Source organism: Sturnus vulgaris, chromosome 22 (genome assembly GCF_052056855.1).
Source record: "Sturnus vulgaris isolate bStuVul1 chromosome 22, bStuVul1.hap1, whole genome shotgun sequence".
Classification (NCBI taxonomy): Eukaryota; Metazoa; Chordata; class Aves; order Passeriformes; family Sturnidae; genus Sturnus; species Sturnus vulgaris.
Window position 1 is genome coordinate 63,591 of NC_142264.1, and position 18,638 is coordinate 82,228.

The 18,638-nt window shown below is 38.7% G+C and overlaps 2 protein-coding genes across 6 annotated transcripts in view; both read right to left on the reverse strand.

Annotated features, from left to right (window-relative positions):
* Positions 1–1,946: 1,946 nt before the first annotated feature.
* LOC106855407 (uncharacterized) lies at positions 1,947–9,173 on the reverse strand. 4 transcript variants are annotated; one of them, XM_088177479.1, is made up of 2 exons: positions 9,067–9,173; positions 1,947–3,567 (listed from the first exon to the last, which is right to left on the reverse strand). In XM_088177479.1, exon 2 carries the CDS (start codon positions 3,505–3,507, stop codon positions 2,200–2,202), a length of 1,308 nt encoding a protein of 435 aa, XP_088033605.1. In that variant the 5' UTR covers positions 3,508–3,567; positions 9,067–9,173; the 3' UTR covers positions 1,947–2,199. The 4 variants fall into 4 exon arrangements, with proteins under 4 accessions (XP_088033605.1, XP_088033604.1, XP_014735540.1 ...); XM_088177478.1 differs by lacking the exon at positions 9,067–9,173 and adding an exon at positions 8,739–8,938; XM_014880054.2 differs by lacking the exon at positions 9,067–9,173 and adding an exon at positions 8,750–8,881.
* A 2,000-nt stretch (positions 9,174–11,173) lies between these two features.
* RALGPS1 (Ral GEF with PH domain and SH3 binding motif 1) overlaps positions 11,174–18,638 on the reverse strand; it is an 80,518-nt gene continuing 73,053 nt past the window's right edge. Inside the window, exons 18-22 of one of the 2 annotated variants that reach the window (XM_088177475.1) lie at positions 17,317–17,422; positions 16,129–16,221; positions 15,848–15,953; positions 14,351–14,442; positions 11,174–13,961 (exon numbers count right to left, since the gene is read on the reverse strand). In XM_088177475.1, the coding sequence (XP_088033601.1) occupies positions 13,932–13,961; positions 14,351–14,442; positions 15,848–15,953; positions 16,129–16,221; positions 17,317–17,422 (427 nt within the window). In that variant the 3' untranslated portion in view covers positions 11,174–13,931. Of the gene's footprint in view, positions 13,962–14,350; positions 14,443–15,038; positions 15,192–15,847; positions 15,954–16,128; positions 16,222–17,316; positions 17,423–18,638 lie in introns of those variants that run through there. The other variant, XM_088177476.1, reaches the window with a different exon arrangement.

An 18,638-nucleotide genomic window follows, 5' to 3' on the forward strand; every position in this document is an offset into this window, starting at 1 on the left:
GAGCAGTCTCTTAAGTACAAGGCCAGACTCTTAAGCACTCAGTTTTTCCACCTTTACTCACACCAATTTACTTTGAAAAATGTTGTCTGTACTCAAGGATTTTATATACTGGAAGCCAAATTCACAACTCTCAATTCAAACTGCACTGTATGGGGCATAAATGAGCTCCCAAAAGTGAGCTTTTGTTATCTCACTCCAAAGTGAAGAAAGCTTCCATGAAAACGAGTTTTCAATAACTTGTCTTGAAACCCAGTCCTCATCATTCCTAATGTGGGAGTAACATAACAGTATCATTATGATGTGTGCAGTAACTCAGCTTCTTCTGAAGGAGCCACCTATACAGCACTGCATTACCTTTGAAAGATTAAATAGAGGCGTGCCAGAACTGTCCTTGTTTCCAAATCAGCAAAACGAAAACTTGGTTAACTACTTTTTATTAGTGACCTTGATCATGCAGAGTCCAGAGAGAGGTGGAGCACGAGATGGCTGAGAAATTGTGACCCAAGCTGAGCCTTCCAGAAGGAATGGTGGGGAAAGGGAAGATGGGCATGGGATGGGGAAGCACTGCTACTGTCTCAGCTAGCTAGTAAGCCATAAAGAAAATAATGTCACACTCAGGTCAGCATCTTGAAGCAAGACAATGGTTAATGCTTCTTATAACAAGAGAAATTCTCCACAGTGAGGTTAGTTTAAGACTGAAACTGGCTGCCCAGCCTTCCTAGACAAAGTCCTGAGCACGCCATGCTATAAGCAAGGATTTGGACTTTCAGATGAACCTTCTAAACGAGTCTGAAATTCTAGATGCACCTGTTGCCACACAAGATTATATGATTGACAGCAGCAGGCATCTCAGATACTTAACAGAGCTGCGAGTTTGTTGATACAGACTGGGAGATACTGCAGTCAGTGTGAAGCAACGTTCCCTTTGGATATCTGCTAATGATACTAATCCACTAATGACAGAGCATTTTAAGGGCACAGGTATGTGCCACTACCAAATAGATAAAGGGATGAAAGCGTGGCACTAATGTAGAAATTTAAAAAGCATCCTTGCTCTCACACATTTCTCTCTGTCAGACACCAGTGTCAGGCTATCGCTGCCTTCAGATGTGCCTTCAGTTGGAAGGTTCTAATATATTGCCACAACATATGCAATGCATGTAGTTCTGGGAGCTTATCAAACAGCAACTGAAACTGTGAAACTAAAACTGTGAAACAGAAGTGAGCAAATCGTTTTTTATGTTTGCTTTCGTTTCCATCTGACCCTTCAGCAAAATTCTCTAATTAGCACTATTTCCACAGAGGTTGGAAAAAATGCAACTTCTGTACCCTTACACCCACCAAGAATTCCACTTATTCATCACATAAAGGACTAAAATCCAACTTGTGTCTAAATTTCATGAAATATTTTCCTATGACGCTTCAAGATGGCAGAAAAAAAACCCCAACAAACTATTATATTTCATAAAAGTTGTTTGGCCATGTATTTGTACCTCCTCAAAATAGGTTCTTTTCAGTTCACAAAAGTATCTTTTTCTTTAAGATCAATCTGTATCCTTTGCCTATATTAAAGCTTTCCAACACAGCTCAGCACAAACCACTTTAGTAATTCAGAACAGATGCAATTACATCTCAAACTTACATGTCTCTAAAGCCCAGTTGAACAAGACATTTTTTATCAGCAAAACTCCAACAGCTGTGTTTCGTGTTACAATCCATCACATCTTTAACATACACTATTTCCAAGAATATAAGGGGTAATTTTTTTTATAAATGAAAGAAAGATTGTGCTCAATTACTTGTCTACCTTTTACTCAAATTGATGCATACAAATTTGGTACCCAATGGCATACAAACTGCAAGAATTAAGCCATGCTACCTTTAATATTAATGACTGCATTTGTACTTTTTGTACATAGGTTGAAAATTGTTTTGCATTATTTGAATCACTTGACAGATACTGATTTTTATTATTGTTTTAAATGAAAACAAATTGTACATTTCCCAGAAGAAATACTGCAATCTGCATTGTCCCTTGATATCATTAAATGATTCGTGACTTTGCTACAGATTCCCTAAATAATTGCAGCAAAATGTAAACTCCATGTGGAAATCAATTTCATGTGATCTTTAAGTTATGTCCTCTGTCTTCCCACAATAGAGGTAAGCGTTCCATTTTCACTCCTTATAACCGAGGCTTCACTTTTGAGGTCGCAGCATGGTTTGAGATAGCACTTTGTTAACATTCATGATTAATGATGAGTTATATCTCCACAGTGTTGTATCCCTGATGAGAGATTTTCTGGGAAGGTCTCTTTGAAGGGCCTTACGACAGTGGTAAATGAGGGCAACATCCATGGGAACATTCACACTGTTCCCATAAGCATGTAGGACAGAATGGACTGAAGTCTGAATCACCTTTCGTGGATCAACTATCATTTTCCTGGGATTGATTACATCTTTCCTGTCAGGCTCTCTGTATACATGCTGTAATATGTTAACACCTGGCACAGCATTCCAAGATGAAATGTTGAACATGTGAGAAGATACGGTTTCTGGGAAGATATGGTTCTCAAAGAGAAAAACACTAGTCCCCGGGTTTTGTTCCTGAAGACTGTTCATCATTGTTTTCCAGTCTGGGTGTTTAAGGGGAAGAATTATTTCATCAGCATCATTAAGGACCACAAACTTGCTCCTTTCCATGTTACGGTATACACAGTCATTTAGAGCTGTGATTTGTCCATAATAGCCAATATGCATTCCATCTTGCATGAAGTGCCATTTAGAAGAAACCCTGAGGTGTGAGTTTATTGGCCAGGGAATTATCTCAACAGTACCTTCTTCTATATAAAACTTCAAGACTTTCTCCATCAGATGGCTGCAGTTGTTTTTATAGATCACCACTTTCTGTACTCCAAGAATCTTGTACATTTCCATACTCTGTATAAACTGCAAGACATTGTTGTAGTTTCCAAACATGGTAGAAATGCACACAGTGAAGTCAACAGAAAAGGTCTCAGCCTTGCGGTTTTTAATTTCAAACCTTGGCAGCTGGTCGATATTTCCATGTGGAAATTGATGAATTGATACATGTGTTGGATCACAATTTTCAGGTTCCAAACAAACTATATCTGCTGCACCATAAGGGAATCCAAATCTATCTGAGTGAACATCAATTTTTGCTTTTGATACATATATCTTTCCTTTGGGCTGACAGCAGAACCAGCAGTACAGTTGTTTTACATCATCATGGTGAACAATCCCAATCAGACGAGTGACTTTGCTTTCTCTGTCATCAAAGTATGGGGATATAATAAAAGTTTTATTACCTTTTAGTGCTGTTATTGTGCTATTGGCAATTTTCCCTCTACATCTTCTACCTTCTTGAATTACTTTTGGCTGATGAGAAAATGTCTGTAACCTCACATAAGAAACTGTGAGCATTGAAGTTACAGTAATAATGCACACAGCAGCAGCAAAGTAAGATTTTTTCCCAGCACACAACATTTTGTACGTATCTAAATGTGCAAGCAAATTTCTTTGTTCTTGTACTTTATGCTGCCATATCTGCAGAAGAGAAAAGACACAGTATGAGGTCATACTGACCCATGATCATTGCTCAAAAATTTCACAAACAAGATGGGGTAACTCTCCATCATGGTGCACTGACTTACTCAGAGACCCAGCTACTGTGGGTATGAAACACCAGTCACAGAACACACCTTTAATTGATATGTACAATACTGTGACACTGAACGTCTCTATTTGTCAGATGTGTGGAGCACTTTCTGTACATGGAGGGTTCTGTAGAATAATATAACAGAGGTCTATATACAACAATACAAGTATTTTATTTTCAATAATTCAGACTTTAGAATATCCAATTTAATAACTAGGCAGTAATTCTTAAAGCAAAGCAGAGCTTTTCTCTTTCTTCCACCTACACAGTTTAAAAAAAACCCAAACTCTACCAGATTTCTCACAAACAAGCTAGAGGCAGATAAATTAAATGTATATTGAATTAATCAAGTTCATAATAAACATGCTAAATAGGGGATTACACGCGACGGTCCAGATATAATCACTAATTTATGAATTCCCTAACTTGCAGATCACCACAGATGAGACCATACACACAGAGGAAAGTCAATTCATACAGCCCAGCAGAAGGCAGATGAAATCTATGCAGGTGTAAAAGTCAGTCTCAGCCACTCAATCCTACGTAGCCCTGTACAAGGCAGGAGCTGCAGGAAAGGTCATCTCATATTAATGCCTATTAGAGGTCTGGGTCTCCTCACACTGCATTCATGCTGGCTTAGCTCCTGGCACGATCTGGGGGTTAAGGCTTAAAACTCTTGCTGCTGCAGGAACAGGTAGGCAGTCCTAAGTCCCTAGATGACTGAAGTCTTCAGCAGCACTTGCAAGCAAGTGTTAATGCCTGAATAGGATTTTAAGGCACTCTCAACCACTAATTTCTGCAAATGGAGCCTAGATAAATTTTCTCTACAAATTCATCTTTAGGTATTCACATATGATCCATAAACAGAAAAGTGACAGCGAGTCTCCTTAAAGGCCTGCTTGTACCACAGAGATTCTTGGGAAAAAAGTGTCCCAGATTAATTAAATTAATGTCAGATCAGAGAACTGGATTGGTAGAAGAGAGTTTCCTCAACTGTCAGCAGTAAGTGCAGAGTAAAATGTTGAGATGGAATGAACTGATGCTATTGCACAAGATGACAAAAGTATTTCCAGCAGGCAAAGAGTAATTGCCTGTACCTTCAAAATAATATACAATATTTTCACAATTGCTCTTTTATGAAAAGTGAAGTAGGAAGAACCACAGTCATAGCACATCCCTGAAAATGTCTCATATGCCAAGGCTGATGTGATTTACAGCAGCCTTTGCTAGCTACCAAGAAATTGCTTTTCAGACAAGAATAACCATAAGGGCACCAAAAATCTCACTACATCACACTAGGCACAAAGCAGAAAAGGATCAGCAGAAAGCACTGACTCTTCTATCTCCGAAATGGAGAGTCTGCCCCGTAAGTCCTTAAAATTCAGAGCAGAACGGCAAATACAAAGTAAGAGTCTGCTATTGCCATAGGACTTCCAGCTGGAGATTTGTGACTGAAAACAAAACTTTTTAAGTCTTTTTATGACACATTCTTAAACGTTCTTATTCCAAGGATGTTATATATTTTAGCATTCTTACAACATACAGAAGGTCACATTTAACATTCTTCCCCATGGTTTTATCTATTTATGATTAAAAATATTGTTCTGTCTTACAGAATAAATATTTTTTAATTAAAGAAATATCAAACCATGTCAACAGTAAATAACAAAATAAATTTATTACCTGTTCTTTCTTCTGCTAGCAATAAATAACTAACAAGAAAAAAAAATCTTTTCAATTGTATTTTGAACAGCGAATACTGGAAAGGAAAAAGTACTTTTTAAAGCAGATAGCCAACTGAAGTTCTGTTCAGTCCTCCATTCATTTTTTGCTAAATTATTTTGCTAAAATAATCTACTAATTTCTTATTTTAAACAGATAAAAACTTAAAATACTTTGAAGGAAAATTGCAATAATTGTCCACTACAGAACAATACTGAAAATTAAAAAAAGGGTACAATACCTAAGACCCTTCCTGGAACATTTTATTTTGCATAGCTGTTGCTCTTTTAATGCCAGTAATAGCAGCCACACCTACCAGAAAAACAAGTTTTCCTTCTCTTGAGCAAAGTAAACAGGTGTGTTGCAAGAACTTAATTTAAATTATAAATGAGTATGGAGTTGTTGAAGCAAATCAGACATTTTTCATGGATTTTTTTAAGGCTACTTTAGCTTTCTTCTGAAAGTTAATCCTGCATGTTGACATAAACCCAGTTCACACACATACTTTAAAAGAACTAGAAAAATACACTATATATATCTGTATTTCTTGGACAAACTTTTTTTTATAACGTGCTATAGGCCTAGTTAGAACATGTAGATACAGATTCTGATTAGGAACTGTGAGAGAGTGTTGAAACAACAGTGAGTTCTAGAAGCTGAGAAAAAGAGCAAAATCAAGAGCTTAAAGAGACACCAAATGAGCTCAATGAGAACACCAAATCTTAAAGAAAAGAAATATGCAATTATTTGACAAGTGAAATTCATGGTTTCCCCAACAGGACTCCTTAATTTTGCTCTCCTGAGCTAAACAGCACAGATATGTAGTCATAAAATACATGAAATCAGTGTAATTAAGAACACTACATTTTTATTTCCTCACTATAGAGAAGGTAAAATTGCAAGTTTTAACTTTAAAAGTATGCTTTCAGCATATTTAGTTTCTTTTATAGTAACAATTCATTTCAATTTTGTATTTTTTAATTCCAATTGATATGCAACTAAGCATGACACAAATTTGCTTTAATACTAAATTCAGCTAATGGTATCGATGGCTACTTTGCAGTATTCCACTTAACTGCACTCTCCACACCCTGACAGACTGCAGTAATATCATCTCCTTGTCTTCATATTCATTACCTTTTTATTCAACAAAACAGTTGAATTAAAGAAAGTCTTAAGACTTTCATAAGAAAGTCATCCTTCATAATCCTCCCACGTCATAAAAAAGTCTTCCTTCACCAATTCTTTCTGTGCAGTTGGCCCAGTTTCCATTACTCTCTAGTAAAGGAGACTAGAAATGTCTGTACTTTATCCATTTGCATGTGGCAAGTAACAAGACCTCACTGTTGGAAATTTTCTTTCTTAATGTGTGCTAGGATTACATTTTTTGGAGATGCAACATATTGCACAGATACATCTGAGCTTGTCATCAGCCAACAATGAATACATCTGCCCAGTGAGTCAAGTAAGGGCAATTGCACAATATGTTTTCTTCTGCAGCAAGGTCATAATAAAGAGCTCTTGTCACGGTTAGAATCGTGGAACAACTTGGGTTGGCCAGGACTTTAAAATATCATCTAGCTCCAATCCCCTTGCTGTAGCTAGGACATCTTTCACTAGATTAAGTTGCTCAAATTAATGATGTACCTCCTTACTTCATTGGTCAGAGTCCTTCTAAAATGTACTCTATGGGACCAAGAATGCACTTATAAGCTTTCTCTGGTACCCATCACTAATTTAGTTCAAGAGTCATTCCTGGGTAATAATTAATTTCCTTCACGTGCCCTCTGCATTGTGGCTGTCCTTTGTAATTTGTTTTGTTCGCATGGAGACAGCTGAAGACTTTTTACGTTGCTCATTTCAGTATCTTGACAATGTCTACATTGCATAAAGTTTTTCATAACTCTCATCTTACTACTTTATCTCCCAGTCTAGGGTAAGGATAGAGGGCAACTGACAAAAGGTGACTGCAGAGTTTCAGTTGCTAATATGAAGTATTAGCTTCAGCAGTATAAGAACAATAAACAACCTAATCCTTGTTTATCCAGTCTGCCTAAAAACCCCCCACTAAAAAACAGCCTTACAAAACTTACCATTTTTTTAAAAAGTCATTCTCTATCCTTTAGTTAATGATTTTTGTCAAAAGCAAAACCACAGATCGCTGGTGCCTAAATAAAAATTCCAAATATTAACAATCATTTACCATCTTTATCTCAAATGCATGTTGCTAATCTTTTGATAGCTTACTTTTTTCAGAAAGGTTATTTGACACACCAGTGTCCTTCCTCTCTTATAAGATCCAGAAGCATATTGTTTGAAGGATTAAACTGAAGGTAGTGTTTTTCCACTAATAAAATACTATTTCTAAAAAACTTTAAACTATTTCTATTCTAAATACGAAGACAGTAAGCCAGAACAATATACAGTGTTATCATACAACTGTCAATATTTTGTGCTGACAAAATAACTGACAAACCACATACTTCCCTGTATACCCTCAGAAACTTCTCCATTAGAATCTGCTGTGTAATATCTCCATTATAATCCCTAAACCAAACTCCTCCTATTGTAAACCTTTAAACTTTGTGTCCTTTGAAAAATCAAACAGATTGGGCAAAATAAAAACCGCATGACACGTAAAAGACTGTTATTTCAATTTTTTTCTTTCACACTGTACTTTTTTAGCTGTGGCTGAGTTAATTTTCTTCCTAGTAGCTAGCAGGATGTTGTGTTTTGTGACCAAAGCAAGTGCTTCAAACACATTGATGTTTAGCTATCACTGAACTGTACTTAACGCAGAGTCAAGGCTGTCTCTGCTTCTCCTGTGGCACAAGAAGTTTGCATGGAGCATAACTAGGACTGCCGAACCAAACCAACCAAAGGCCTATTCCACACCACATGGTACCATGCTCAGCTATTTAAGCTGGGGGAAGGAGAAAGGGGGAAACACACACGACAGGACAGTATGTGGCTTCTTAAGTCATTGCTAAACCTGATGAAGTCCTGCTTTCCTGGAAATGGCTAGAAACATGCCTGCTAAGGGGACATAATGAATAGATTACACATTCTGTTCTGCATGCAGCTTTGCTTACCTTTTAACTGTCTTTATCTCAGGGAAAACCCACAGGATTTCCCACGTTTGCCTTTCTGATTCTATCCCCATCCCACTGCAAGAGGAAGGGTGAGGGCTGAGCTGCCTGCCAGGATTAACCCACAACACACACTGGAACTATGCTTTGGAGAAGTTTTTCATTCTTCAAATCTAAAGTTAAACTCCACCTTTAGTACGAATTCAGACCGAGACTCAGAAAATCTGGTTTGGACAATTAATATGTACCTTTAACTTACCGCCAAGTGGTTAACCCCACTACCGAAAAATAATGCTACAGCTGATCACCATCCTCCTATTTCTTGAGTGGAAATAAAATCCCGAATCTGTCGCGCCTCTCCTGCGAGCGCTGCCAGTTACAGGACCCCGAGCAGGTGCCGCTGCCCGGCCGCCGCCTGGCTCCCGGCAGGTTTTTTAGCACGCTCGCCCAGAGCCGGCGCCACGCCCGGCTGCCCGTGCGGCGGGAGCCGCCCTTCCCCGCGCCGGGGGCGGGCAGAGCCGCCGCCAGAGCTGCGCCAAGCTGGGTCGGCGCTACCGGAACCCTCGCGCCTCGTACCTGCCTCCCTCCGGTACCGACAGCAGCAACAGCAACACAGCCCTGCGGCCCGGGGCCGGCGAGAGCGCTCGGGCCCCTCACCTGCCGCCCGGGAAGGCGGCGCCGGGCCCCCGGCCCGGCCGTGCCTCAGGCAGAGCCCACGCCCGGCGTGGCGTGGCCCTGACGGGGCCGTTCGCGCTCGGGGCGGCCGCTCGTCGCTTGGAACGGTGGCGGCGCGGCCCCAAGGGGCTCGCTCGACCAGCGGCGGGCGGTCGGCCGCGGACGGAGGGATCCCCGGGCCGCCCCTCCGGCTCCCCCGCCGCTTTCCCCGGCTCGCCGGGCCCCGTGGAGGAGCGCGGCCGGACGCCGAGGCGGGGCAGTGCGGAGCTGGGCCTGCCCACCCCGCCGCAGATCCGGGCGCCGCAGCGCTCGTTCGGCCGCTCCGCGTCCGCTGCCCCGGCGGGAACAATGAACAGACGGCACAAGTGCAAAACAAGGACCCCAGCAGCGGTGCACTGTTCTCGAGGGCTCCGAATTCGACACAGACGCTTAACTGTCCAATTCACTTGTGTAAAACGGAGAAACACTAGCCATTATATTTTCAAAATGCGAGTCTTTTTTTTTTTTTATAATAGAGAGAAATTGATAATAACACAATGATAAAAATCCAGTAGTTTACTGGAGTCCTGTCTACTTTTAGAGATAGATGTGATAGCTGAGTCATTTGTACAATAAAATACAAGTTTAGCATTTGTAGGAGTTCTGTGGTGGGATTTTCTTTCCTAGTGCCAAAGGCCCTAAGTTACAGACTTTGTCTCAGACATAGAGTGTATCTTTACTGCTGGGGAGAACACAGGAATAAAATGCTTATTAAAATGAAATGCTTTAAATTTCATTATTACATTTCAAATTGTAGCACACCCAACACAACTCTTTTTCAGAGTCAAAGCCATGTATCGCCAAAGGGATGTATCCTTGATGAAAGAGATGTCACACCAATTTCCTGCAAAGATGTGTAAACGGTGTTATTAGGCACTTCCCAAACATGTGCAAATATCTGTAAAAAATAGTGGACTGAGCCCTCAACCACCCTATGTGGACCAAATAATTTTTTCCAATTTGAAGGTCTTTCCTAGATAAACTGATCCAGTTCATAAATCAAATTCATTTACTCTTGTGCACTATGTAAAAGGGCTGCTGCCCTAAATTTCTGCCAAATATAAACTTGTGTGGAAATAATTTTAATGTGATCTTTAAATTATATCCTCTGCCTTCCCTCAATACAGGTAATGCTCCGCTTTCTCTCCTTATAACTGACGTTTCACTTTTGAGCTTGCAGTAAGGTTTGAGACAGCCATGTAATGTCAACATACATGTAATAACGCATCAGAAAAATTAACAGTCATCTGTACAATTCATAGGTGTTTTGTCCTCTTGCAAACTGCATTTGTCTGCTTTACGAACTATTTAGAGAGAAAAACTTTCTCTTATTAGGACTTGAGGGGAAGAAGACAGCTAGTGGGGTAGAGGCCTCAGCAACCAGGACCAGGTGCCTCAGTGCTGTGGCAAGTGAAGCAGAGCTAGCCATGGCCAGGCTCAGTTCCCTTTCCCCTGCCATCCGAGACCAGCCAGAATGTCTGTGGGATGAACGGGTTTGAAGCTGCCCCTACAGAGCAGGACAAGCCCAGTGGCTGCAGGGGACCAAGGGGAGCAATGCTGGACCAAACCCGAGGCTTCCTGCAGCCAGAGCCTGCCCTACGAGGTCTGTCAGAGCTGAGCCTGCTCGAGCAGAGCTCAAATGGACTCCTGAGCCCAGGACGGGGTGCCAGGTGGGCTGGTCTGGGACATTAATACCCACAGCGCCCTGACAAAAGGTACTTCCTTTTTAACTGAGGTACAAGAACTCAACATACATGCTTATAGGCCAGTTAAAAAATACAAACCAACAAAGCTGCAAATTTGGAGGCTTTTTCAATTTGATCCTAGAAATGTTGATTCTGTTGTATTTATACTACTAGATGGCTAGACACTGTGCTCTATGAAGTCTGTTCAATTATATTACCATTCATTCACAAATAAAACATGTATGCTGCCTTTGAGTGAAAACATTCCTTCTGCACCTCTACTGTTCTTTTTCAGAATATTTTATTGTCAACAGCATACATACCCTGCACATTTTTAAACTTACAACCAAATGTTATTACTGTTGTAGTAAACAAACTTTTTTACATTAAAGTATTTAATTAGCAAAACAATCATTATTATCAATGTAACAAACTGAAAAATGCAGCAACTTGATACGAGACTGAGGTAACAAAATACTTTGCCAAAAACCTAGATTCCAACGCCAGAGTTCTTACAGGTGAGACAGTTCACATGAGTTATAGAAAGAATCCTTTACACAAATGGCATGCAGTGGGACTGCTGGAAAACACAGCCAAAAATAGTGCAACAGTTTCCACACAAAACAAACCCAAATGTTGAAATTGATTAACATTATAATGTGACAAGTCAGTCTCAATTTGAAAACTAGTTTCTTTGCCTCATTTTAGTGCTATTTGGAAAAACATGCATTTTGGCACTCAATTACATCAAAATTGCACATTTAATAAACTAATAATATTACCTACACTTATATCTTCACAATTCTGAAAATAGTAATTATGACATAATGTTTACTTTTACATAACTATTGCATTTCTTCTCTTTGATGGAGGAAAACTTGTACGGTTTGTGATACTTTTTGTGAAAATGCTGTAATAATCAGTAGTGATAGGCAACATATTGTATTTCAATATTAGCTTTCAATGAACCACAGAAGTACCAAGTAATAGTAAATGGTATCAAATGGCATCATAACACCTCTAATCAGCAGCTACGACCTGCTTAATACTTAAAGACTAATTTAAAATTGGTATGTTTTACTAGTATTCTTTCACTGCCATCAGTATTCTTTCATTGCCATCAATCCAAATTTCTCAATACTCTGCAGCAATTTCACAATTTTGCTATAGTGAAAAGATGTTTGATCTCATTGATGACTAATCACAAAAATCCATAGGTGCATAATAATTCAGACCATATCACAGTCCAGCAGTTTGAAGTAATTTACTGGTGACAGGATGGTATTCAAAAGCTTCTACACAATGACATTAGATTCTCTGCCCTTGCAGATAACCATGTTTTTCCTAGTTCAAAGTTGTCTTAAGTTAGCAAAAAAAGAGAAAAATGATACAAATATATTTTGCATTACCACTCTTTTCACACAGTTCCTCAGCTGTCAACTTTACATACACTTTCCCATGTCCCAGGATCTCAATGCAGTTGTCATCAGGAACTGATCTTCTTGAAAAGCTGGTATGTATTAGGCTTTCAGGATTGTAACATGAACTCTTAAAAGAACAAAATATTTACTTTTGACTTACATTTAACAATACAGGTATTTTTTTTCTCCTTGTTAAAGAAGTTTCAAAATAAAAAACATTAAAAATCATGGAAGTCCACAGAATACGTACTGCTAATGCAGGGAGCTTGTTCTAGTAGAGGTTCTGTTCACTTAAACTGACCTCCACACTGTTCCTGGTTCGTAAGCTACAGGCTAACTTGCCAATTTCTCCTCTATGCAATCTTAGGAAAAGAAGAAGGGGTTTTCTGGTGATTGATGAAGTCTGAATAATGATGCTATATGGCAGAAGAGTTTCAAACAGAAAAACTGATGAATTTAACATATGAACAGAAAAAGATTCTGACTGCAGGAGTGCCAGGGCACAGCAGGAATACAGCATAGAGAGAGTTGCCTCAGAGGAGAAGGCCCAGTTACACTTCTTTTGTTTGTTCGTTTGTTCTCTGGATGTTGATGTGGAGACTTCTTTGTACTTGCTCCACTGTTAGACAGTCTTTCACTGCCATCATGATTTTATAATAGCACTACCATCTACCAGTACTAATGTCCTGAAGCCACAACACATACTGGAATTGTGTGGAGCCAAGTCACCCATAGAAGGATAGAAGAGAAACAATGATATGGAGTCATTCTGAGCAGCCAGGACCATGTGATACATAACACCTAATTACCTGCTTCCCTGTACTAAGGGATTTGAAATAACCAACGTTCAGACTGAACCAGAACACCAAATTTATAAGCAACTATGCCACTGGTAAAAGAATGAAAGACAAACCTCAGCACAACATAAATTTAAACAGCCTTAAATCCATTACCAGGGTATTCCTGAGCAAAATAACTGAATGAAAAAGAAAACCAACTGTCCTATGCCAAAATACGTTTTTCCCAAATAGCTCAAATATGAACAGCAGAATTGTCCAGAGATTTGATAGAAAATTTGAGGCAGCCACATTGCCAAGCAACTCAGTGCACTTAGATTATAAAAATGTTCCACAATTTTCTATTCTAAGTGACACTTTGGAGCAAAGTAACACTGTCAATCATTCTGTGCATTAGAAAGAACTGAAACCCAACATGGGCCAAATATTCTTCAGTCACACAAAGCAGCTTAACAATAGAAAGAACCATTTAAAAAAGAACAGGCAGAAGATATGAAGCTCAGTTTGTGGTCAAATATCAGTTCATGCAGTCTCTGACCACAATTAGTTGAGGGCTCTAGAATCCTGCAGGTGTCAGGATTAATCTTCTGTCCATCTAACTTGTCTACTTTCACTCAGTGCATGAGACTTTATCTGGTCCTATAGACAACATTCACTTTCTGTTTTTAAAAGCTGTGTCAGAATCACTTTCAAGTTACATAGGAAAGTGCTGAAATATCTGTGACTGGCTCATGTCAGGAAAACAATTCTCCTCTTCTTTCTTAGAGAACAATAACCTGTTTCTTCAGTTTGGCACTTGAAGTCACACCAGGCAGGAGAGGAAATTATTCGAATGACATTAGATTAGCAGGTACCTGGAAGAGATTGTGAATTACTCATAGAATCATTACATTTGGGAAGGATCTCTAAGATCATCAAGTCCATCCTAGTATGGTTGCTTTCATTTTCCATGAGACCATCCCTTCTAAAGAAGAGACGAGGTTATCTTGATTGAAGCAACTAAGAGTAGGGGTTATATGCTCTTAAGGTAACCAAACCAAAAACTGCACAAAAATTGAATCGATAGGAATTCTCTAATTTTAATTTTAAATAATCTTTCTTTCTCCTATTGAAAAAATGAACGATGAATTATGTCTGTCCCCACAGGAATGTGTGTGCACACAGATTGAAAGAGGCATCTTTTCTAGTAAGGATTTTCTGGAAAATAGGAAGAAGTGGGTAGAAATAGTTTTCACAACCTTACCTGAGGCTTGTTGCTTTTGCATGCGTCATCCAAATGTTTATGCCATAATATTGCATGAAACCTTGAGCCAGTCTGAAACTTGTAAACATTGCCTACAAAAATAAGAAAATGAAAGACTCTGAATTTGCAGACAGACATATAGTTTCAAAGGACTCTGATTTCTGTGCAGAAGCCAAAGTCCTGAAGTAAACTCTTGAATTTATTTGCACTTCAAATGCTCAAACATGATGCTGCTAATATAGCAAAGCCCATGTGAGGCATGTTACCCAGTAATTCTTGGGTGAAGCAAGTATGAGAACAAATGTGGCCTCATAGGCAGAAAGGCCGAATTACAGCCACAGAAAAGACCATGTAGGTCGGTGTGGGGCAAGAAAACAAAGAATGCTTAGTAATAAGAGAACAAGGACCACTTGGTTAAAGAAGAACAAGGACTATTCTGTCAGGGCAAGAGAGATGTAACAAAGTTTCTAAAATGTAACAGGCAGCAGAACCTCAGTAGTTTGCAGAAAAAATTGTTATACAAGCACTTGATTTTAAGAAAAAAGGTTGATGTGAATATTAGGAATGTGATCCCCTACATTATTGGTTAGCAGACGCATGAACAGTTACACTATTGGCTATCCAGGTGCATGATATTCTAATCTAACAGTGAAAATATTATAAAAGCTATATATACTTTTAATAAATATTTCTGGTTATACCACAACTGGGGACTGTGCATCATTCATACGTCGCAGGTCAGATCTAATTTAATCCTGGCTTTCTTCTCATCAAGGCTTCTGATAAAGTTTTTCATATTTGTAAACTTAGTTTTCTTCAATGTCCTACTGCAAATTGTTTCCTGCAATCAAATATTTTGTGCATTTTAGTTAACACCCAGATGATGCACTTCACACAGTAGATGGGACACCATATTCAGCACCAAAGCTGAAAACATGGAAACTGGAGAAAGCCTCAAGAACCTGTAAGCAACCACTCAAAGTTCAAAACAACTCCAGGAGTTTTCTTATCTTTTGAAGTTTTTCAAGTTTAATCAAGGGAAAAGAGCTATGGCACTGCAAAATTAATTACTAAAAAGTAATAATTACTTAAAAGACTTATTTTGGTAAATGGTTTGATATTTTAATTGGCCTCAGTGTAAGTAAAGATTTGATACTGACTGATTTTAAGGAAGCTATTCAGAGACTTGGAGATCAATGTATGGAGACACATGGACGTGCTGCAATCTCATATTGGCTGTGGAATTTCTGCAAAACTTACAGTAACTGTCAAAAGAAAGGAATTTCTCTATAGGCACCACACAAGCACCACAGCATATTTTAGAAATAACTTCCATTGAATTTGTACCTTCCCTTGAAAATTCTGAATTGAAGATCTCCCTCTTCAGTCTTTTATGAGTGCCACTGCAAGTTCTGTAATCTACAAGCTCATTAATAGACATTAATCTACTTCCTGTCACAAATGTAATACAGACATTGTCCATATTGCAGTATCTACCTTTGTCAGGGTTATTTAGCTGGAAAATATCAGGATGCTCTGGGTCATCCGGCAGTGCCACCATCCAGCCCACAATGGAGACTTTTTTCCCAGGTGTAGATTTATACTGGAAAAGACAGACAAGTCAGTCATAGCTGAGACTGTAGCAGAGAAAAACTTTTGACTGTAGAAGTTTGTGAAGAAACATGGCTTAGCCTGGAACAGAAAGTACACTTCGGATACCCTTTCAGACCTACTTATGAGTATTCAATTTTTGGTTTTAGAATAAATTTAAAGCTTACATGTTTTCTTTCAGTGCCTCTTAAAGCTTTTGCTCCGAAGTACAGAAGAGTTGATCCTGAAAGCATGACCCAGTATCTAGTCCACGAGGACAGCTGAATGAAAAAGGAAAAAAATAAGGAAAAACTCTTCATATCTCTGACATTTCAAAAAGCTATTCACAGGCAAGTCCAAGTGCTACCAAAGTTAATTTCAGAAGCAAGGAATGGAGATAAAGAGTGTCTCCTGGTGTAAATCAGCCCAGCTGCCTAAATCTTGATGGCTGGCTGTGAATACAATCCTTCTTAGTTGGGTATCTCATAAATGTTACAGCACTGATTGTTTAGAGAAGAATAGTGTGCTGCCTTCTGCTGTACAGATCTTAGACTTTTGATTTTTAAAAAAATATAGAGCTGATGGCTCTGCAATTCTTCAAATCCTTTAGCTTTGAGCTGAATTGGGTTGCATGTGAAATACATCAATCAATCAACTCTACAGGAAACAATTAAATTACCAAATACACAGGACTAGAATCATGTGAAACCCATGAATTCAGGTTAACTATGAATTGCCATGACTTTGGTGTTATGGGTGGATGCCCTGCAGCATTTCCATTTTAATGTGATACCACAAAAGCACTGAAATATATTGTGGCAATATGTTCAATTGGATTTGTACCCTCCCTTGAAAATTCTGTATTGAAGATCTCCCTCTTCAGTCTTCTATGAGTGCCACTGCAAGTTCTGTAATCGACAAACTCATTAAAAGTTATTAATCTACGTCCTGCCACAGAAATGTAATGCCAGCATTATCCATCCTGTAATATCTGCCTTTGTCAGGGTTATCTGGCTGGAAAGTATCATGATGCTCTGACTCATCAGGCAGTGCCACAAGATTTATTTCTGCCCTCACAACACTGCTTGCTAGTTACACATTTGCTTCACTCCTGCTCTGCTGTAACAGCTAGGAATGTGACTTGCAAATACAGGGAGAAGCAAAACTGCAGTACATCAAGTGACACACAAAGGTTACAATCTTGTTATAACCTGATTATAACTGTGATCAGAAAATTACAATTGATAAAACCATTGGTTTTATTGGTTTATTTACCATTGTGCGGTATCAAGCTGCAGGTTTAATCTAATCCTGAAGATTAAAACAGCCACTAAGTAATTAGGACCATAGGAATAATTATAATTAGAATCACTTACAGTAGGTTTCTTGCCTTCTTTGAGCAGTGTTTTTCTTCTTAAAGGCCCTTCCATGGTAATGACTCCTGTGGAACCACCTGCTGTGCAGCTGCACGCACCGGTTGGGCTGCACAGACAAAACATTCCTCTAAGTATTTGAGCAGACAAATAAGGACAATAAGTAAGCAACAGAATTTAGCTCTAAATATATCTATCCTGCACTGCTTTACGTATATTGTATCATCTGAAATGTGACAACAGAATATGTGTTTTCCTAACCTAGCTATCAAATAGGAACTGGGATCTTTCAAAAAGGTTCTATTCTGAGGGCCTAGACATGAAAAAACAAAACAGAATAAATACTAAAACCCAAAGCCAAAGTGGAAACAGGCAATTTTCTTTTTTATTCTGATAAATTTCAGAAATTACCTGAATTTCTGGAGATTTTTGGCTTACAAATTTGGCAATAAGAGTTCCCACAAATGTTATTTTAAATTAAATAAAAATACCTTGCCTAATTGGAAAAGAGTTGGGAAAACTATATGAAAATAAACTAAATAATTATTAATAATTATTAAAAATAAGTTAAATCATTTATTGTACAGAGATTACAATAGGTTTTCCTTTTCCAGAATGAACATAAAACTTCCCACATACAACAGTGAGAAAGAGATACAACTGACAGAACTCAAGTACCAGCAAAGTTAGAAATGCAAGCAGCCATTAAAAACAACCAAATATTGATTGGTAGGTTATCTGCTGCTGACTTCTCTTCATTGTCATGTGATCACAACCCTGATGTTCTTATGTGGACCAATAAGGTTTATCAGCACCAAGTAAATCATGTCTAATAATGAATACAAGGAGAAGGACATGTATGATCTAGCTCTGAGTTGTGAAAGGAACACTATTCTGTCTACAAACAAGTCTGAAGTCATGCTGGTGCCAAGGGATAGGCACATCTAGGGAAGAGCAGCCCTTCCAACTGCCAGGTGCATCCTCTTCCATTGCATGCACCTTCCTGATCTCTGTAAATGTACATTCTTGCCAATTCTGTATTTGACAAGAGGTAGTTGAAGGTTTCAGAAAAGGAAGAATGACCACAAGCATCAGAATTGCGTGACAGTAGATAAATATAAGACACGTATTTAGGGAGTAATTAATTTTTCTGGAGTTAAGAGGCTTTTCACATTTTTATCTTCTTACATTTCATATTTCTAGTTTTTGTATGTTTTTGAAACAGATCTACCATGGTTATGTCAAGAAAGTCCTGTATTTCCCAGGAGCAGGTGCAATAGCTGAAATATTGTTCCAAAATGTATTCCTTTATGAATTTATAAAGT